General features: G+C 61.8%; 1 protein-coding gene across 3 annotated transcripts in view; it reads right to left on the bottom strand.

Moving 5' to 3' along the window:
* Positions 1–21,600, bottom strand: part of LOC136517701 (histone-lysine N-methyltransferase, H3 lysine-9 specific SUVH4-like) — a 43,624-nt gene that overhangs the window by 3,115 nt on the left and 18,909 nt on the right. For all 3 annotated transcript variants that reach the window (XM_066511342.1, XM_066511343.1, XM_066511344.1), the window contains 2 exons: positions 260–309; positions 33–121 (listed from right to left, as the gene is read on the bottom strand). In XM_066511342.1, coding sequence (XP_066367439.1) covers positions 33–121; positions 260–309 — 139 coding nt within the window. The remainder of the gene's footprint in view (positions 1–32; positions 122–259; positions 310–21,600) is intronic.

The following is a 21,600-nucleotide window of genomic DNA, read 5'->3' as shown; positions in this document are numbered from 1 at the left end:
GTAAGAAATTTCCTTTAAGGTATGTAGCATACCAGATGGAGGGATAGGAGGATTATCAACTAAATTTGTAGCAGGAATCCGAAAGTTCTCCTGACCATTTGAAATGTCTTCACAAACCAACCTATTAAAACAATAAAATGAAAGAAATGCAAGCTTGAGAAGTAAAATGGAAATTTAAAACTCACAACAAAAGACAAAACATCGATAATTGAATAGTAAAGACTGTAACATTGATATGATGAGTGATTGAGTAACACACCCAGGCAATTCAGATATTGGCATGGGAACATCTCCATGGGCAAATAGTACCTGCATGCATATGTATTTAAAAGAATTTGAAAGCAAAAAAAATAGATAGAATAGAATAAAAGTGTCGGCGTTTTGGACCGGGGGATCCTCAACCAACTAGTAAATTTGTACTGCGTGTTCCCAATCCCGGATGGTGATGTAAAGAGACACAAGGCTTATACTGGTTCAGGCAATTGATGCCCTACGTCCAGTCTGAGAGATCGATCTTGTATTCCTTACACCGAAGTGCTTGTAGTAGGGGGTTACAAGCCAGGTGAGAGAGGGAGCTAGTCCCAGGTCTCGGCGGGGAGTGATGTGGGCTGCTTGAGACGTTGCTCTCAGGCGGCAAGGAAGTGTGCGTGTTACAGGGTGTTGTGCTTCATGAGTGCCCGTCTCCCCCAGAAATGGCCTAAGTCCTTTCCTTTTATAGTTTGAAGGGAGGACAAGGGTAGTACACGTGCTAACTATACGGCGTCATGCGAACAGAGGCGGCGTGTCCGAGCCCTGTAGCCTGTTCCTGTGGCGGTGTGGTCGTCGGAGCAGTCCGTCCTTGGAGCACTGGGGCGACGTGCTGGTCACATCCGATCCTGTGCGTCATGGGAGCTCCAGGGCTGCCTCGGAGCGGGCGCGGCGGTCAGCGTGCGGGTCGCTGTGGATTGACTGCGCGCGAGGTCGAGGCTCGGTTGGTGCCGAGGCCGAACGGCGGTGGGGGGTCTCGGCAGACGTGAATCCCGAGATAGCCGAGACCCTGGTGTAGAGTGCCAAGGCCCGGAGGAAGCGGTTGATCTGGTATACTGGTTCGGAGGCGATGATGACCCGGGCCAGGCTTCCCATGCTGCGCTGTTTTCGGGGCGGGGATCGCGGGGCACAGTGTAGTGCGGGCGTTGATCGTGGGCACAGCGCCAGAATACAGTGGCCGATAATCCCCGCCGTGCCCTGTCTCAGCCGGTATGGCGCTGATGCGACCTTTTGTCCCGTCGACCACTCCGCGGTGTCGAGCCGTCGTCTGGCTGAGATTACGGGAGTGGTTGACGCATTAATGGGACGTGACATGATGTCGGGAAGACCGGTCGAGGCGGGAGCGACGGGTTATTGACAAGCCAGCCTCGAGCGATACGGAGAATAGCTGTCTCATTCGAGGCTGTCCGCACGGGGCCTCGGGCGAGACGGAGATTGGGCTCCTTGCCGAGGCCTTCCGCGAGAGGCCTCGCGCGAGGCCTCAGGCGAGGCGGAGAGCCGGTGGGCTCGGACGGGGCCAGTGATGAACCCATGACTTACCTTCTGGCTTCGTTGTTGATGGGATTTAAGTGACTCTTTTGGTGTACGCTCGGGGTACCCCGTTCTATGGTACCCGACAGTAGCCCCCGAGCCTCGGGGGGAGTGCGTGCACTCTCCCTGAGGGTTTGTCGAGACTTGGCTTGCAGCCGCTCCTGTAGGGATTGTGTTTTGCTTCTTGAGGTTTCGGTGGGTGCGCGCGAGCGCACCCGCCGGGTGTAGCCCCCGAGGCCCTGGAGGAGTGGAGTCATTCCTCCAGGGGCTTTTTTCGTGTTTTGAGTGAGGAGTTTTTATCGTATTTGCCGAGCCCACAAGCGCGAGTTCGGGTCGCGGGGTCTTGGCAAGGTTGCAGGAAGAGCCCCCTAGCCTCTGCACGGAGCAAGAGGACGTCAAGGGTTCCCCTGGCTTTTTGTACGACCCTCACGCTTCCTTTTCGCTCGAAAGGAGGGGTGGAAAGTGCCAGGCTACCCTCAGTGGGCACGAGCGTTGGCACTTCCGGTGAGCTGTTATCGGGTAAGTCCGAGTAGAGGCCCGTGCCCCATTCGCTAGGGGACGGCTAGCAGTCCAGAGACACACTCCAAGAGTACCAGAGGGTTTCTCTAGTGGGTGCCGAGGCCGTTCGCTGGGCCTCGGTGGCTCGGCGCCTCACTACGGTGGGATCCCATTCGGAGACCTCCCTGCCGGTCTCGGACACGACTTAGGACGCCCCGAGCGACTATTTGCTCGGGCCTCGGACATTCGTGGGCTCGCCCATAGTCGTCCCTGACTCTGTTGCCCTGGGGCGGCTGTCGAAACCTCAGGGGGCCCAGCCTTCGAACCCCTGGAACGTAACGGGCTCGGTGCCCTTTATCGTATTTGTAACGAAACTTCTAGCGCGGGCTTAGGTCGTTTGTCTTTGTCTTGGGTACAGGAGGAGCCCCCGAGCCTCCGCCCGGAGCGAGAGGGCGGTCAGGGGTCCCCTGGATTTTTTGTTCGACCCTCACATATCCTTTTCGTTCGGACGGAGGGGTTGTTTGCCGAGCCCATTCGGGTGCGAGCCGAAGCCGCTGGGTCTCGGCAAGGTTGCAGGAAGAGCCCCCTAGCCTCTGCACGGAGCGAGAGGGCCGTCGGAAGTTCCCCTGGCTTTTTGTACGACCCTCACGCTTCCTTTTCGCTCGGAAGGAGGGGTGGAATGTGCCAGGCTACCCTCGGTGGGCACGAGCGTTGGCACTTCCGGTGAGCTGTTATCGGGTAAGTCCGAGTAGAGGCCCGTGCCCCATTCGCTAGGGGACGGCTAGCGGTCCAGAGACGCACTCCAAGAGTACCGGAGGGTTTCTCTAGTGGGTGCCGAGGCCGTTCGCTGGGCCTCGGTGGCTCGGCGCCTCCCTACGTTGGGATCCCATTCGGAAACCTCCTTGTCGGTCTCGGACACAACTTAGGGCGTCCCAAGCATTTCGCTTGCTTGGGCCTCGGCCCCGTATGGGCTCGCCCGTGGTCGTCCCTGACTCTGTTGTCCTGGGGCGGCTGTCGAAACCCCTGGGGGCCCAGCCTTCGAACCCCTGGACCGTAATAGGCTCAGAGCCCGGTTCCTTCATCTGAAAGGAATAGGGCGGGGGGAATATCTTCCCCATTGGCTCGACAACGGCTGGCGCGCCTTTTGAGGCGGTTTTCTGGGGAGACGGAATGACGTCTGCTGCCGCAGCAGTCGGGCGCGACGTGGTGGATGGGACATAACGGTTCCCGCAATGAATGAGAAAAAGGTGGGCGCGTGGGCGGTAAAATCGGATCGGGGTTAACCGCGCCGGATCCAGGGGAAACTTCCCCGATTTCATCGCTCGTCCGTTTCGCCTTCTCCCCGCATAAATACGCAAAGAGCCTCGTCCCTCCTCACCTTACCTTGCCCGCGTTAGCTCTGCCCCCATCGAGCCGTCGCTAGAGCAGCGGGTGCCGGGAAGAAGGGAGAAGAGCGAGCCAGGGAGAGAGCGAGAAGGAGAGAGAGCGAGAAAGAGAGAGAAAAACTCACCGCCGCATTCGATCCCTCACCGCATCCATGGTCGGCGACATCGTTGTCATCGAGGCGGACCCTTGGGATCCATCTGACGTCACCGCGGAGATGCTCCAGTCGCTCGTCGACAGCGGACTCCTTCGTCCGGTGATGGACCCCAACAGGCCGGAGTGGATCGCTCCGTCGGGCGAGCCAGAGCCGAGGCCTCGCGACGATTACGTCGTGAGCTTCGTCTCCTTTCACGAGCGCGGCCTCGGCGTCCCGGCGGATCGGTTCATGCGGGCGCTCCCGCACTACTATGGCGTGGAGCTCCACAACTTCAACCCCAACTCCATCGCACAGGCGGCCATCTTCGTCGCTGTCTGCGAGGGGTACTTGGGGATTGCTCCCCATTGGGAGTTGTGGCTCCACCTCTTCCGGGCGGGGCATACCACTAAGCCGACGGGCACGTCGGGCATGAGGAAAGCGACGAGGGCCGGCGGCTGCACTCTCCAAGTGCGCCAGGACCGCCAGCACCTCTACATCCCGGCCCAGCTCGCGTCATCCAATCGTCGATGGTACACGAGCTGGTTCTATCTTCGCAACGACGACGGAGGACTCCCCCCTGCACTGGGCGGATTGTGGGGAGCTGCCCAGAGAGGTGGAAGTATGGCGTCCCAAGGGAGGACCAGCCCAAGCTGCAGCCGCTTCTGGAGGGGCTGGAGAGGCTACGGGGCCGTGGCCTTACCGTGGCTGTGGTCGTGGCTGCCTTCCACCGCCGGAGGGTGCTACCGCTGATGGCTCGGCGGCGGCGCCTGTTTGAGATGAGGCCGGGTGAGCCCAATGAGGGCATCCGGATGTCCTCCTCCGCCCTTTCCGACGAGGAAATTCTTCGTCGGGTGGGGGAGACGGTAGAGGCAAAGCTGAGGGGCGGCAACCTGACCCCCATCGCGATGCGCCCGTCACGGGGGTTCTTCTCGCTGGTAAGTCGTGCGCCGCTGTAGCCCCCGAGCCTCCTCCGTTTCTCCTTACTTCTCGTTCCCTTATGTGCGTTCGCCGTTCCTGCAGGGGATGAGGGACGTGCGCGCCTCTCCACCGCCCGTTCCCGAGGACGCGAGGCGGCGGGCGATCAACCGGGCGCACGCCGAGGCGCAGAAAAAGCGGAAGGACGCCAAGGCGGCGAAGCGCACGAAGAAGATCCTCGCGCGCGAGGAACTGGATAAGCGCCGCCGGCAGCGAAGGAAGGATGGCCTCCCGTTGGAGGAATCCCCGTCGTCGTCGCTGTCGACGGAGGCCTCGGACGGGGATGACGAGATGGGGCGGGATCCCCGGGACCATCTCCCTAACGTAGGGGAGACGGTGCCCGGGGCATCGGCCAGCAGCCCGGCGCTCCCAGGAGGAGTAGACCCGGGGTCGGCAATTGCCCGCTCCGGGGCCGAGGCCGACACGCCCGAGGCGCGGGCGTTGGGCAAACGCGCCGTCAGCCCGGTGGGCTCGGCGGCGGCGGTGGAGCAAGTGGCGGTGGAGGCGACGCAACTGCCCCCGCAGAGGACCGAGGGGGCGCCAGGGTCCGTTGAGGGCCAACCGGCGCCGATGGACACGGAGGCCATGCCTCTGCCGCCGCCACCGCCTTTGCGGACAAGGGTCGCCGTGGCGAAGCGGTTGCCGCCCCGCTCGAGGTAGGTGTATTTTTGGTGGGGTCGCAGTGCCTTCCGTTCGTTCTTTTGTCTTGTGCTGACCTTGTGATCGTCTTGTCCTTAGCCGGAAGCGACCTGCGGAGGTGCCTACGTTGGCGCCCCTTAAAGCGCTCAAGGTTAACCCCGGCTCCACCGCCCACTGGGTGGCAGAGGCACAAGCCGCCCTACAACGTGGCGCGGCGTCGGCGAGGGCTGACCCGAAGGAGCCGGCCACCCAAGGAGGGGCTGCCGAGGCGGCCCTGACACAGGAGGGGGAGGGAGCGCCTCCGCCCCGCGATGGCGAGGCCCGTGGGTCGGATGCGGCCGAGGTTTCCTTGGCCGCCTAGACCACCGGGACCGAGGTCCCCGGGGTTTCACAGGCCTGGGCGACGGAGGCTGCGACGCCCAGGACCATCGAGGCCGCTGCGGCGGGCACCGGAGCCCTCGCGACCGCCGAGGCCATGATGGCGGAGGCCGGAGCCCCTGAGACCACCGAGGCCACGATGGCGGAGGCCGGAGCCCCCAGGACCACCAAGGCCACGGCGGCAGAGGCCGGAGCCCCTGGGACCACCAACGCTGACATGATCGTGGCGGGGTTGCCGGCCCAGGAAGTGGAGATGAAGGTGGCGGAGGCCTTGGCGGCACCCTTGGTTCAAGGCCCGCCGCCGTTGCGGGAGAGCGCCCGGGAGGTGGAAGTTCTTCCGATCTCCTCCGACGATACTTCCCGGGCGCAGGAGATGCCCGGCGCCGAGATGGCCGGTGTCGTGGAACAACCGGTCCCAACCCCGGGCGAGGGAAGCTCGGCCCTCGCGCAGGTGCGACCCAAGCCCCGCGGGTGGAACCACCCGTGTGTCCTGTGGCAAAGCCGGGATGATCCTGGGGCAGAGCCTCTATTTGCCCTCGAGGACGCGGCCGAGGGCAGTCGCTGGGACACGTTCGAGCAGTACCGCCAGCTGGCGGAGCGGTCTCTACGGACGGCGCTGTCCGTGGTGGCCAACGATTTGCCCGGAGTCGCCCAGGTTCGCGCTTTCTTTTCCTATGCGGTGGTCTTTTTCCAAGTTTTCTTTGTTGGGATTGACCCCTGTTCTGTTTCCCCTAGGAGCTCGAGACCCGATCTCTTGGGAAGTCGGTCTTTCTCCGCCGGGAGAGGGATGTCTGGGACCAGCTTCAGCGGCAGAAGGGCCTTCTTGCAGGCGCCAACGAGCTCCTGTCGGCGCGGAGCGCAGAGGTGGAGGACCTCCACCTTCGTTGTGCCGACGCGAAGGTCGAGGCGGCCACGGCCCAAGAGCAGCTCGCCCCTCTGGCGGCGCGGGTCAAGGAGTTGGAGGAGGAGCTCACCCGCGCGGCCAGTGATCGGGATGCCTTCAGGTCTCGAGCCGTAGAAGCTACGGCCTCGGCCACGCCTCTTGCTGGGCAGCTAGGGGTGGAACAGAATGCGCACCAGCTGACGAAAGGCGCTTTGGATGAGGCCCTTGCAGCGGCTGAGGCCTCGCGGACCGAGGCTGTGGTTTGGAGGGGAAAGGCCGAGGGTGAGTCCTAGTCCCTTCGTTTTATTCGCTTTTTGTTATGCTCGTTCCCTAACTTCCTCGTGTGACGCAGAGCTGGGGAGTGAAGCTTCCAGGGCGCCCGAAGCTTCTCGGGTCGAGGCTCAGCGCCTGAAGGAGAAAGCCGAGGCCTTTCGGGTCGAGGCACGACACTGGGAGCATAAGGCCAAGGGTGAGTTCCGTAGGCTTCCGTCCCTATTTAGCTTGTTTTTTCTTTCGCTCAACTCCATTCCGTTTTCTGTGGTACAGAGTCAGAGGCGGAGGTTACCCGGGCAGCCGAGGTGTCGGTGTTTCGGACCGGGGGGTCCTCGACCGACTAGTGAATTTGTTCTGCGTGCTCCCAATTTCAGATGGTGATGCAAAGAGACACAAGGTTTATACTGGTTCGGGCAATCGGCGCCCTACGTCCAGTCTGAGGGATAGAACTTGTATTCCTTGCACCGAAGTGCTCGTAGTAGGGGGTTACAAGCTAAGGGAGAGAGGGAACTAGTCCCAGGTCTCGCAGGGTGTGAGTGGGCCATCTGAGACGTTGCTCTCAAGCGGCTGGAATGTGTGCGTGTGTGTCTGTGTTATCCGGTCTTTCTTCTTTCTCCTCTTTTCTAGGAGGCCCAAGTCCTCTCCTTTTATAGCTGAAGGGAGGACGAGGGCAGTACATGTATCACTATGCAACGTCGTGCCAATAGGTGTGGCACGTCCGAACCCTGTGGCCCGTTCCGGTGGCGGCGTAGTCGTAGGAGCGATCCGTCCTTGGAATACTGGAGCGGCGTGGTTGTCCCATCAGGTCCTGTGCGTCGTGGGAACCCCGGGAATGTCTCGGAGCGAACGTGACGGCGAACGTGCAAGCCTCGGTGGACAGATTGTGCGCGAGGCTGAGGCCTGGTCGGTGCCGAGGCTTGTACTACGGTGGGAGGGTCTCGGCAGGCACGAACCCCGAGATTGTCGAGGCCCCGGTGTACGGTGCCGAGGCCTTGGGCGGGCGGCGAGTCGTGGACACAGTCCTGGGACACAGTGGCCGGTAACCCCCATCATACCCTATCCCAGGCGCTGATCGTGGACACAGTGCTGGGACACAGTGGCCGGTAACCCCCGCCGTGCCTTGTCCCAGCCGTCATACCCTGTCCCAGACGCTGATCGTGGACACAGTGCTGGGACACAGTTGCCGGTAACCCCCGCCGTGCCTTGTCCCAGCCGTCATACCCTGTCCTAGGCGCTGATCGTGGGCACAGTGCTGAGACACAGTGGCCGGTAACCCCCGCCGTGCCCTGTCCCAGCCGGTACGGCGCTGATGCGACTTCGGGTTGCGTCGGCCATTCTGTGACGTTGAGCCGCTGTCCGGCTGAGATTGCGGGAGTGGTTGAAAGTATTAATGAGACGTGATGCGCTGTCGGGAGGGTCGGCCGAGGCGGGGGGCGACGGACCGCGGACGAGTCGGCCTCGAGCGACACGGAGAATGAGGCATCGCGCGAGACGGAGATCAGGCTCCTTGCCGAGGCCTCGCGCGAGAGGCCTCGCGCGAGAGGTCTCGTGCGATACGGAGAATGAGGCCTCGCGTGAGACGGAGATCAGGCTCCTTGCCGAGGCCTCGCGCGAGACGGAGATCAGGCTCCTTGCCGAGGCCTTGCGCGAGAGGCCTCGCGTGATGCGGAGGACGCGCTTCCTGCCGAGGCCTTCCGTGGAGAGCCTCGGGCAGGGCGGAGACGGCGTTCCTTTGCCGAGGCCTTCCCTGGGGATCCTCGCGCGAAGCGAAGTTGGCGTCAGGATGCCGAGACCTCCTGCTCGAGGCTCGAGGCGAGGAGGGGGAGGACCCGGTGGGCTTGGCCATGGCGGGTGAGGGACCCACGACTTACCTTCTAGCTTTTTCTTTTTTGATGGGGATTTAGCAACCCATTTTGATGTTTTGCTTGGGGTACCCCATTCTAAGATACCCGACAGTAGCCCCCGAGCCTCAGGGGGAGTGCGTGCACTCCCCCTGAGGGTTTGCCGAGGCTTGGTTCATACCTGCCCTATAAGAATTGGGGTTTATTTTTTCGAGGTTCTGGTGGGTGCACGCGAGCGCACCCGCCGGGTGTAGCCCCCGAGCCCCTGGGGGAGTGGAGTTACACCTCCAGGGGCTTTCTTCATTTCTGTGTCTGAACGAGTAGTTCTTATTGCATTTGCCGAGCCCCCAAGCGCAAGTTCGGGTTGCGGGGGTCTCGGCGAGGCTGCAAAAGAAAAGCCCTCTAGCCTCCGTGCAGGGCGAGAGGTTCGTCAGGGGGGCCCTGACTTTGGGTATGACCCTCACGCTTCCTTTCGCTCGGGAGGAGGGGTGGAATGTGCCAGGCTACCCTCGATGGGCACGAGCGTGGACACTTCCGGTGAGCTGTTAGCGGGTAGTCCGAGTGGAGGCCCGAGCCCCGTTCGCTGGGGGACGGCTAGTGGTCCAGAGACGCACTCCAAGAGTACCAGGGGGTTTCTCTAGTGGGTGCCGAGGCCGTTCGCGGGCCTCGGTGGCTCGGTGCCTCCCTACGGTGGGATCCCATTCGGATACTTCGCCGCCGGTCTCGGACACGACTTGGGACGCCCCGAGCGACCGTTCGCTCGGGCCTGGGCCATTCGTAGGCTCGTCCCGATGTCGTCCCTGACTCTGTTGCCCTGGGGCGGCCGTCGAAGTCTTTTGGAGGCCCAACCTTCGAACCCCTGGACCATAACGGGCTCGGCGCCCTTTTATCGTGTTTGTAGCGAAACCTCTAACGCGGTTCTGGGCTGTTTGTCTTTGTCTTGGGTGTTCTGGCCCTTTCATCTAATCTTCACATGTCCTTTTCGTTCGAACGGAAGGTTAGTTTGCCGAGCCCATTCTGGTCTCGGCGAGGTTGCAGGAAGAGCCCCTAGCCTCTGCGTGATAGGACCGTCGGGAATTCTCCTGACTTTTTGTACGCCCCTCGCACGTGAGGGTTTGTTTGCCGAGGCCCCTTTAGGTGTGAGCCCGGAACGTGGGGTCTCGGCATATTTGTAGGAGGAGCCCCCTAGCCTCTGCATAGGGCGAGAAGGCCGTCAGGGGTTCCCCTGACTTTTTATGCGACCCTCGCGCTTCCTTTTTGCTCGGAAGGAGGGGTGGAATGTGCCTCGCTACCCTCGATGGGCACGAGCGGTGGCACTTCCGGTGAGCTGTTATCGGGTAGTCCGAGTGGAGGTCCGAACCCCGTTCATTAGGGAACAGCTAGCGGTCCAGAGACACACTCCAAGAGTACCAGAGGATTTCTCTAGTGGGTGCCGAGGCCGTTCGTTGGGCCTCGGTGGCTCGGTGCCTCCCTACGGTGGGATCCCATTCGGATACTTTCCTGCCGGTCTCGGATATGACTTTGGGTGTCCCAAGCGTTTCGCTCGCTTGGGTCTCGGCCCCGTACAGGCTCGCCCGCAGTCGCCCCTGACTCTGTTATCCTAGGGCGGCTGTCGAAACCCTTTGGGGTCCAGCCTTCGAACCCCTGGATCGTAATAGGCTCAGAGCCCGGTTCCTTCCTATGAAAGGAACAGGCCGCGGGAAATATCTTCCCTATCGGCTCTGCCGCGGGTGGCGCGTCTTTTGAGGCGGTTTCATGGGGAGGCGAAACGACGCCTGCTGCCATAGTGGCTGAGCACGACGCGATGGACGGGACGTAACTGTCCTCGCATTTAATGCGGGAGACGTGGGCGCGTGGGCCGCCGAAATCGGCTCGTGGTTAACCGCGCCGGACGGGGAAAATCTCCCCGATTTCGTCGCTCGTTCGTTTCGCCTCCTCCCTGCATAAATACCCGAAGAGTCTTGCCCCTCGTCTTACCTTGCCTGCCACCTCCGTCGAGTCGTCGCCAGAGCAGCGGGTGCCGGGGAGAAGAGGAGAGAAGAGCGAGCCTAGGGAGAAAGCGAGAAAAAAGCGAGAGCGTGGAGGGAGAGAGAAAAACTCACCGCCGCGCCCGATTCCTCCGTTGCACTCATGGCCGGCAACGTTGTCGTTGTCGAGGCAGACCCTTGGGATCCATCGGACGTCACCGAGGAGATGCTCCAGTCGCTTGTCGATGGTGGACTCCTCCGCCCGGTGACCGACCCTAGTAGGCCAGAGTGGATTGCTCCGTACGGCGAGCTGGAGCCGAGGCCCCGCGACGGCTACGTCGTGAGCTTCGTCTCCTTCCACGAGCGCGGCCTCGGTGTTCCGGCGGACCGATTCATGCGGGCGCTCACGCACTACTATGGCGTGGAGCTCCACAATTTTAATCCCAACTCCATCGCTCAGGCGGCTATCTTCGTTGCCGTCTGCGAGGGGTATTTGGGGATCGCTCCCAATTGGGATTTGTGGCTCCACCTGTTCCGGGCGGGGCATACTACCAAGCCGACGGGCACGTCGGGCAAGAGGAAGGCATCAAGGGCCGGAGGCTGCACCCTCCAAGTGCGTCAGGACCGCCTGCGCCTCTACATCCCGGCCCAACTCGCGTCCTCCAACCGCCGATGGTACACGAGTTGGTTCTACCTCCGCAACGACAACGGAGGGCTTCCCCCTTATACTGGGCGGATTGTGGGCAGTTGCCCGGAGAAATGGAAGTGGGGTGTCCCGAAGGTCGACTAGCCCAAGCTGGAGCCGCTCCTGGAGGGGCTGGCGAGGCTGCGGGGCCATGGCCTCACCGTCGCTGTGGTCGTGGCCGCCTTCCACCGCCGGAGGGTGCTGCCGCTGATGGCTCGGCGGCGGCGGCTGTTCGAGATGAGGCCGGGTGAGCCCGTCGAAGGCACCCGAATGTCTTCCTCCGCCCTCTCCGACGAGGAAATTCATCGTCGGGTGGGGGAGACGGTAGACGCGAAGTTGAGGGGCGGCAACCTCACCCCCTTCGCGATGCGACTGTCGCGGGGGTTCCTTTCGCTGGTAAGTCGAGTGCCGCTGTAGCCTCTGAACCTCCTCAATCTCCCTTTATCCCTTGTTTCCTTATGAGCGTTTGTCGTTTCTTCAGGGGATGAGGGACGTGCGCTCCTCCCCGCCGCCCGTTCCCGAGGACGCGGGGCAGCGAGCGATCAACCACGCTCATGCCGACGCGCAGAAGAAGCGGAAGGATGCTAAGGCGGCGAAGCGCACGAAGCACATTCTTGCGCGTGAGGCGCTGGATAAGCGCCGCCGTCAGCAACGGAAGGATGGTCTCCCGTTGGAGGAGTCCCCGTCGACGTCGTTGTCGACGGAGGCCTCGGACGGGAACGACAAGGGCGAGATAGGGCGAGGCCCCTTAGACCACCTTCCTGACATCGTGGAGGTGGCGCCCGGGGCGTCGGCAAGCAGCCCGGCACCATCGGGAAGGGGAGGAGAAGCGGACCCGGGGCCGGCGGTGCCCCCCTCCGGGGCCGAGGCCGACACGCCCGAGGCGCGGGCGTTAGGCAAACGCGCCGTCAGCCTGGTAAGCTCAGCGGTCGCGGCGGAGCCGGTGGCGGTGGAGGCGACGCCACCGGCCCCGCAGAGGACCGAAGGGGCGTCGGGGTCTGCTGAGGACCGACCGGCGCCGATAGATACGGATGCGATGCCACCGCCGCCGCCTCCGCCGTCGCGGATGAGGTTTGCTGTGGCGAAGCTGGGGCTGCCCCGTTCAAGGTAAGTGTATTTTTGGCTGGGTTATGGTGTCTTCTGTTCGCTTTTTTGGTCTCGCGCTGACCCTGTAGGTTAATTTTCTTTAGTCAGAAATGGCCTACGGACGACCTCCCCTTGGCGCCCCTTAAGGCGCTTAAGGCGAGCCCCGGCTCCTCTGCCCACTGGGTGGCGGAGGCGCAAGCCGCCATCCAACGCGGCGCGGCGTTGGCGAGGGTCGATCCAAAGGAACCGGTCGCCCAAGGAGGGGTTGCCGAGGCGGCCCCTGCACGGTCGGATGGGGCCATCGTGCCCTTTGTTGCCGAGGCTCCCAGGGCCTCTGGGGCTGAGGCGAAGGAGGCCGCTACGCCCATGACCGCCGAGACCGCAGTGTCCGCGGTCGGCGTTTCTACGTCTGCCGAGGCCACAATGACGGAGGCCGGAGCCCCCGAGACCGCCGAGGCCGTGATTGCAGAGGGTGGAGCCCCCGAGGTCACCGCGGCCATCGTGATGGCGACGAGGCCGTCTGTGCGGGAGGCGGAGATGCAGGCGGCGGAGGCCTCGGCCGTGCCCTTGGCACAGGGCCCGCCGTTGTTGCGGGAGAGTGCCCGGGAGGCGGAGGTCTATCCGATCTCCTCCGACGACACTTCCCGGGCGCGGGAGGTGGTCGGCGCCGAGGAGACCAATGCCGTGGAGCAGCCGGCGCCGCTCCTAGACGAAGGAAGCTCGGCCCTCGTGCGGGTGCGACCCGAGCCCCGCGGGTGGGATCACCCGCGGGTACTGTGGCGGAGCCGGGATGACCCTGAGGGGGAGCCTCTGTTCGCCCTCGAGGACACGGCCAAGGGCGGGCGCTGGAGTACCTTCGAGCAGTACCGCGAGCTAGCGGAGCGGTCGCTACGGACGGTGCTGTCTGTGGTGGCCGACGAACTGCCTGGAGTCGCCCAGGTTCGTGTTTTACTTTCTCGCGCGACGTTATTCTTTCCTTGGTTTTGTCGCAATCGACGACCTCTGCTCTGCTTCCTCAGGAGCTCGAGACCCGATCCCTCGGGAAGTCGGTCTTCCTCCGGCGGGAGAGGGGAATCTGGGACCAGCTTTAGAGGCAGAGGGGCCTTCTTGCCGATGCTAACGAGCTTCTGTCGGCACGAAGCGCGGAGGTGGAGGACCTCCGCCTTCGCTGTGCCGATGCGAAGGTCGAGGCGGCCACAGCCCAGATGCAGCTCGCTCCCTTGGCGGCGCGGATCAAGGAGCTGGAGGAGGAGCTTACCCGCGCTGTCAGCGATCGGGATGCCTTCAGATCTCGGGCTGAAGAAGCGATGGCCTCGGGCAAGGCTCTCGCCGGGCAGCTGGGGGCAGAGGAGAGTGCACACCGGCTGACCAAAGGCGCTCTGAACGAGGCCCTTGCGGCGGTTGAGGCCTCGCAAATCGAGGCTGTGGTTTTGAGGGGGACGGTCGAGGGTGAGTTGAGTCCCCTTGTTTTGTTTTCTTCCTCTTATGTTCGCTCCCTAACTTCCTTGTATGATGCAGAGCTGGGGAGTGAAGCTTCCAGGGCGGCCGAGGCCTCTCGGGTCGAGGCCCAGCGGTTGAAGGAGAAAGCCAAGGCCTGTCAGGCTGAGACCCGACGCTGGGAGCTGAAGGCCAAGGGTGAGCTCCGTGGGCTTCCGTCCCTAACTTAGGTTGTTTCTTCTCTGGCTCGACCTTATTCCATTTTTCCGTGGTGCAGAGTCTGAGGCGGAGATCATTCGGGCCGCCGAGGCTTCCAGCGCGGTGCAGACGGTGCTGGAGACCGAGATCGGGGAGCACGAGGCGCTAAAGCGTGCTGCCCTTTCCGCCTACGAGGCCCTAGAGGTCGAGGGGATTCAGTCGGGCAGCTCCCTTGGGAGCCGCTTGATTGCGCTGAGCAGCCAGATGCGCAAGCGGCTTTGAGGGGCGTTGCACACGGGTGTCAAGCGGGCGATGGCCGTCATCTCCTCTCACTACCTTGGCGTCGACCTCCCGGCCATCAGTGATGGCTACGTTCTGCCTGATGATGACGAGGAGGCCCACGCGGCGGTCGCGAAGCTGCTGGAGGCGGCGGAAGGCCCTGGCACGGCGTTAGCGACGCTCTTTGAAGACAAGGTGGTTCCTCCCCTGCCATCTGCCGGTGCTGGAGGCCCTGGGCCTTAATCTGGGCCCCGGGGGCTATGTAAAGATAGAATAGGGGTTATTTTTGTATCATAACGTTTGTGGCCGTCGAGGCCTTTATTTCTGGCGTATTTGTGTTTCTTAGTTGTTTTTCTCATGTTTCTGAGCCTTTGCCCTCTGTTGCTTCTGATCAGATTTCGTTTGCAAAACACCCCTGTGGGGCCTAAGCCGTCCCTTGAGCGAGAGGTAGTGAGGGAGTGCCGTAGCTCGGGGGCGTAGGCCGTCTCGTGACTCTACCGGCCTCTTGCTTAGGAAACAGACCTTGGTCCGGCGAGTCTTTACAAATGATTCGTCAGAACCTGCTAGAGACTTGGCGTAGGAATTTTTTCGAAAAGCAACTAAAAAATGGTGCGTGGGACCTAGGGGGAGTCCCCCATCTAGCCCCCGAGGGAGGCTTGGTTCTGCTGAGGCAGAGTCGAGTCTCCCTTGTTGTGTTTATTGTACTGCCGAGACCTACGGTGGGCTCGGGGGGTTTCTCGAAAAGTAAAGACCAATTAAAGAGCACTTTTTAATTGTATTTCGAGAAACGACATATACAATGCTTGGAAATTTAGGGATAAAAGCGACGTAGCTGTTCTATGTTCCAAGCGTTGGTGAAGATTTCGCCCTTTTCGTTGGCCAGCTTGTAGGTCCCGGGCTTCAGGACTTGGGCGATGATGTACGGTCCTTCCCATGGCGGGGTCAGCTTGTGGCGACCCTTGTTGCTCTATGCTAGCCTTAACACCAGGTCGCCTACCTTCAGGTCTCGGCCTCGGACACGTCGGGCCTGATAGCGCCGTAGGCTCTGCTGATACTTGGCCGAGTGTAGTAGCGCGACGTCTCGGGCTTCCTCTAGCTGATCGAGGGCGTCCTCTCGGGTTGTGCGATTGCTTTGTTCGTTATAGGCTTGCAGCCTCGGGGAACCATATTCCAGGTCGGTGGGGAGGATGGCTTCGGCCCCATAGACTAGGAAGAAAGGCGTGAACCCCGTGGCTCGGCTTGGAGTGTTTCTCAGGCTCCAGATGACCGACGTGAGTTCGGCGAGCCATTTCTTGCCAAACTTTTTCAACCGGTTGTGAATTCTTGGCTTGAGGCCTTGTAGAATCATGCCGTTGGCACGCTCTACTTGGCCGTTGGTCCTTGGGTGTCCTACGGCCGACCAGGCCACACGGATGTGGTGGTCGTCGCAAAACGTCAGGAACTTTTTGCCGGTGAACTGCGTCCCGTTGTCGGTGATGATGGTGTTGGGGACCCCAAACCGGTGGATAATGTCAGTGAAGAACAGCACTGCCTGCTCGGATTTGATTCGATTGATCGGACGGGCCTCGATCCATTTGGAGAACTTGTCGATTGATACCAGTAGATAGGTGTAGCCCCCGGGGGCCTTTTGCAGAGGCCCGACCATGTCGACCATGGAGAACTTGTCGATGCCATGGAAGGGTGCGACGTCGCCTCGGAGCCTCGACCGATCGATCTCCAAGAGCTCTAGGGTGTTGGCGTAAAGGATGTTGAGGCCGCTGCCTCCGTCCATCAACACCTTGGAGAGTCGGGTGTTGCCAACGATCGGGTCGACGACCAGTGGGTACTGCCCGGGATTCGGAATACGGTCGGGGTGGTCATCTCGATCGAAGGTGATCGCCTCTCGAGACCAGTCGAGGTACTAGGGGGTGGCTACCTTGACCGAGAAGACCTCTCGGCGTTCCCTCTTGCGCTGCCGCGCCGTAAGGCATGCCGAGGGCCCACCGAAGATCATGAAAGCGTTGCGTACCTCGGGGAACCCGTCGTCCTTGTCTTTGTCCCGACCGCCGGCGCCCTTCTGCTTGGTGTCATCGTCGGGGAGCCCAAGCCTGGCGTAGTAGCGCCGCAGCATGGTGCAATCCTCGAGAGCATGCCTAACCGGGCTCTGGTGGTAAGGGCAGGGTTTCTTGAGCATGTCGTCGAAGGGCCTAGGGCCTTTGGGGCCTCGGGGATTCTTGTGCTCTGTGGCCGCGACCAGATCAGCCTCCAGGACCTCCTGCTTCCCCAGGCGCCCCTTTTTCTTTTTCTTAGGGAGGTGGGAGGCTGAGGCCTCGAGGGCCTCTTCCCTCCACTTACCCTTGGTGTCGGCGTCGGGGAAGATGGCTCCGACAGCCTCTTCACCTGAGGCAAAGCTGGTGGCGATGTCGAGGAGCGCAGCAGCAGAGCGCGGGATGTTGCGACCTAACCCTCGGACCAAGTCCCGACAAGTGGTGCCAGAGAGGAAAGCCTGGACGATCTTCGAGTCGCCGACGCTGGGTAGCTCGGTGCACTGTTTGGAGAAGCGCCGGATGAAGTCTCGGAGAGATTCGTCCGGCTTCTGGCGACAGCTCTTAAGATCCCAGGAATTCCCAGGGCGCACGTATGTGCCCTGTAAGTTCCCGACGAAGATCCTAACCAAGTCGCGCCAGTCGTGGATTTGCGAGGGGGAGATGCTCGAGCCAGGCTCGTGCCGAGTCCGACAAGAGCAAAGGGAGATTGCGGATGATGAGTAGGTCATCGTCCGCGCCACCTAGCTGGCAGGCCAGGCGGTAATCGGTGAGCTAGAGTTCCGGGTTGGTCTCGCCGCTGTACTTCACGAGATTGGCCGGCTGTCGGAACCGGGCGGGGAAAGGAGCAACGCGGATGGCCCTGCTGAAGACCCGAGGGTCTGGCGGCTCAGGGGAAGGACTGCGGTCCTCACCACTGTCGTAGTGACCGCCTCGGTGTGGGTGGTAGCCCCGAGCGGGCCCCTCGTTGTCGTGGCGTCGTCGTCTGCTGACCACCTCATGGTCTCCCTGCACCTCGCGTCGATTGTCGAGGTGGTCCAGAAGCACGGGGACCCTGTGGGCTATCGGCGCTTGGTCGGGCTCGGGACGAGCCGGGGCTTCCCTGTCCTGCCGAGGCGGTGCTGTGAGAAGGTTTGAGGCGCCCCCGTGCCGTCGGGAGGTGGAACTCTCAGCCTGCTGAACCGCAGCGGTCTCTAGGAGATCGCGGAGCTCGCCGCGGACCCACCGCCCCTCCACGGTAGAAGGCTCGGGCATTACGCGGACCAGCATTGCCGCAGCCGCGACGTTCTGGCTGGCGCGATTGAAGACTGGAGGTTGCTCGCTCCCTTCGTCGTCATGGATGCGGTGATGCACATCGCGGGCTCTTCGTCGGGCTCCCCCGCCTTCGCCGCGGCCTCACTGTTCCTGTTCGAGAGAGTCCCGAAGCTGCTGCAGAAGGAGTTGGTCTTGTTCGACCTTGGCCTGGAGCTCACGGAGCTGCTCTAGGTCTAGGCGCTGGGGTCGTGTAAGAGCTACGTTCTCATTTCGTGCGGCCGGCAGGACATTGCGTGGGGGTGTGACGGCGCCCGCCCCTAGACGAAGCGGGGAGCGGCTACCTGCCCCTTCATCCTCTTCGCCTGCCCTCGGCATCCCGAGCCCGACATGGAAACACTCGCGAGTGGGGTCGTAAGTGCCTTCGTCATCGGAGTCGGAGCAACCGAAGCAGTAGTCGCTTGCGGCCAAGAACTGTCGCAAAGCCCCAGGGTTGTGGAGCCCGGAGAAGTCCACTCCGGGCCATGCCTCGTCCTCATCCGGGGAGTCGGCATGGGTGCTTAGGTCAAGACCGAAGCGCTGGCAGCGCTCTGAGGGATCCTCGTGAGTGGCAGCGTATACGTAGGCGTAAGAAGCGGCGGCATTTCTCAACCCAAAGGGGTATGAGGATGGTGCCGTTGCCAGATTCTGCTCCGCCGGGGTCGGTTCGTCAGGGAGTGGTGGAGCAGAGCTTGACGACTGGGCACCATCGCAAGCCACCGGCGATTTCCCTTTGTCCAAGCTCAAGCCAGACAGGTCCCCGGCCAGGGACCCCGTACCAACAGCTGGTCGTAGGATATCGGCGGGGAGTGGCATGCCGCCCTGGGTTCGCGTAGCGTCGGGGTGGCCCTGCTCGCGTCGTGCCTAGCGAGCGCGGCAAGAGCGGCCGCCCGGGCGCCGCCTGCGCCTGGGCTGCCGGTGCGTAACTTCATCGTCGGACGGCGGGGCTCGAGGAGTGAGGAGTACCATGTCATACTCATGCCCTAGGGACATGAACTCTAGGCTCCCGAACCAAACTACGGTGCCGAGACGCAATGGCCGTACCGGGTCTGCCATCCGGAACCTGCTGGGATGACGAAACTGACACGCAGACGCCCCCTACCTGGCGTGCCAACTGTCGGTGTTTCGGACCGGGGGGTCCTCGACCGACTAGTGAATTTGTTCTGCGTGCTCCCGATTTCGGATGGTGATGCAAAGAGACACAAGGTTTATACTGGTTTGGGCAATCGGCGCCCTACGTCCAGTCTGAGGGATAGAACTTGTATTCCTTGCACCGAAGTGCTCGTAGTAGGGGGTTACAAGCTAAGGGAGAGAGGGAAGTAGTCCCAGGTCTCGGCAGGGTGTGAGTGGGCCGTCTGAGACGTTGCTCTTAAGCGGCTGGAATGTGTGCGTGTGTCTGTGTTATCCGGTCTTTCTTCTTTCTCCTCTTTTCTAGGAGGCCCAAGTCCTCTCCTTTTATAGCTGAAGGGAGGACGAGGGTAGTACATGTATCACTATGCGACATCGTGCCAATAGGTGTGGCACGTCCGAACCCTGTGGCCCATTCCGGTGGCGGCGTGGTCGTAGGAGCGATCCGTCCTTGGAATACTGGAGCGGCGTGGTTGTCCCATCAGGTCCTGTGCGTCGTGGGAACCCCGGGAATGTCTCGGAGCGGACGTGGCGGCGAACGTGCAAGCCTCGGTGGACAGATTGTGCGCGAGGCTGAGGCCTGGTCGGTGCCGAGGCTTGTACCGCGGTGGGGGGGTCTCGGCAGGCACGTACCCCGAGATTGCCGAGGCCCCGGTGTACGGTGCCGAGGCCTTGGGCGGGTGGCGGGTCGTGGACACAGTCCTGGGACACAGTGGCCGGTAACCCCCGTCATACCTTGTCCCAGGCGCTGATCGTGGACACAGTGCTGGGACACAGTGGCCGGTAACCCCCGCCGTGCCTTGTCCCAGCCGTCATACCCTATCCCAGGCGCTGATCGTGGACACAGTGCTGGGACACAGTTGCCGGTAACCCCCGCCGTGCCTTGTCCCAGCCGTCATACCCTGTCCTAGGCGCTGATCGTGGGCACAGTGCTGAGACACAGTGGCCGGTAACCCCCGCCGTGCCCTGTCCCAGCCAGTACGGCGCTGATGCGACTTCGGGTCGCGTCGGCCATTCTGTGACATTGAGCCGCTGTCTGGCTGAGATTGTGGGAGTGGTTGAAAGTATTAATGAGACGTGACGCGCTGTCGGGAGGGTCGGCCGAGGCGGGGGGTGACGGACCGCGGACGAGTCGGCCTCGAGCGACACGGAGAGTGAGGCCTCGCGCGAGACGGAGATCAGGCTCCTTGCCGAGGCCTCGCGCGAGAGGCCTCGCGCGATACGGAGAATGAGGCCTCGCGCGAGACGGAGATCAGGCTCCTTGCCGAGGCCTTGCGCGAGAGGCCTCGCGCGATGCGGAGGACGCGCTTCCTGCCGAGGCCTTCCGTGGAGAGCCTCGGGTGGGGCGGAGACGACATTCCTTTACCGAGGCCTTCCCTGGGGAGCCTCGCGCGAAGCGGAGTTGGCGTCAGGATGCCGAGACCTCCTGCTCGAGGCTCGAGGCGAGGAGGGGGAGGACCCGGTGGGCTTGGCCGTGGCGGGTGAGGGGCCCACGACTTACCTTCTAGCTTTTTCTTTTTTGATGGGGATTTAGCAACCCATTTTGATGTTTTGCTTGGGGTACCCCATTCTAAGATACCCGACACGAGGCTTCCAGCGCGGTGCAGACGGTGCTCGAGACCAAGATCGGGGAGCACGAGGCGTTGAAGAGTGCCGCCTGCGAGGCCCTGGTGTTCGAGGAGGTTCAGTCAGGCAGCTCCCTTGGGAGCCGTCTGATTGCGCTGAGCGGTCAAGTGCGTGAGCGGCTCCGAGGAGCGCTGCATACGGGCGTCAAGCGCGCACTGGCCGTCATCGCCTCGCACTACGTTGGTGTTAACCTTCAAGCCATCAGCGATGGCTACGTCTTGCCCGATGCTGACGATGAGGCCAACGAGGTGGTGACGAAGCTGTTGGAGGCGGCGGAAGGCCCTGGCACCGCGCTGGCAACGTTGTTTGAAGAGGAGGTGGTCCCTCCCCCACCGTCTGCCGATGCCGAAGGTCCTGAGCCTTGACCTGGGCCCAAGCGGCCATGTAAATAGAGTAGGAATTAAATTTGTATCGTAACGCTTGTGCCCGTCGAGGCCTTTCTTTTTAAAGTACTCGTGTTTCTTTAATCGCTTGTCTTGTATCTCTGAGCCTCTGCCCTCTTGTTGCCTCTGATCTGATTTCTTTGCAAAAAAACCCTTTTGGAGCCTAAGCCGTCCCCCGGGCGGAAGGTGGTGAGGGAGTGCCGAAGCCCGGAGGCTTAGGCTGTCTCGCGACTCTACCGGCCTTCTGGCCCTGAGACGGGCTTTCGGTCCTTGGGTTTTTCGCAACCGACTCGTCAGAGTGTACTAAGGGGTTTGGCGTAGGAATTTTATCGAAAAACGACTAAAAAATGGTGCGTGGGACTTAGGGGGAATCCCCCATCTAGCCCCCGAGGGAGATTCGGTTCTGCAGAGGGAGAGCCGAGTCTCCCTTACAGTGTCATCATATTGTCAAGACCAACGATGGGCTCGGGGGGGTTTCTCGAAAAATTAGAACAACTAAAGAACGCTTTTTAATTGTATTCCGAGAAACAATATATATACAATGCTTGGAATTTTAAGGGTAAAAACGACGTAGCTATTCTATATTCCAAACGTTGGTGAAGATTTGACCCTTCTCGTTGGCTAGCTTATAGGTCTCGGGCTTCAGCACTTGGGCGATGATGTATGGTCCTTCCCATGGCGGGGTCAGCTTGTGGCGACCCTTGTTGCTCTGCGCCAGCCTCAACACCAGGTCGCCTACCTTCAAGTCTCGGCTCCGAATGCGCCGGGCCTGATAGCATCGTAGGGTTTGCTGGTATTTAGCCGAGTGTAGCAGCACGACGTCTCGGGCTTCCTCCAGTTGGTCGAGGGCGTCCTCTCGGGTGGTGCGGTTACTTTGTTCGTTATAGGTCTGTAGCCTTGGGGAGCCATATTCCAAGTCGGTGGGGAGGATGGC

The sequence above is a fragment of the Miscanthus floridulus genome, chromosome 17 (genome assembly GCF_019320115.1).
Source record: "Miscanthus floridulus cultivar M001 chromosome 17, ASM1932011v1, whole genome shotgun sequence".
Taxonomy (NCBI): domain Eukaryota; kingdom Viridiplantae; phylum Streptophyta; class Magnoliopsida; order Poales; family Poaceae; genus Miscanthus; species Miscanthus floridulus.
The sequence above is the reverse complement of the archived record's forward strand: the minus strand, read 5'-3'. Positions and strand labels throughout refer to the sequence as shown.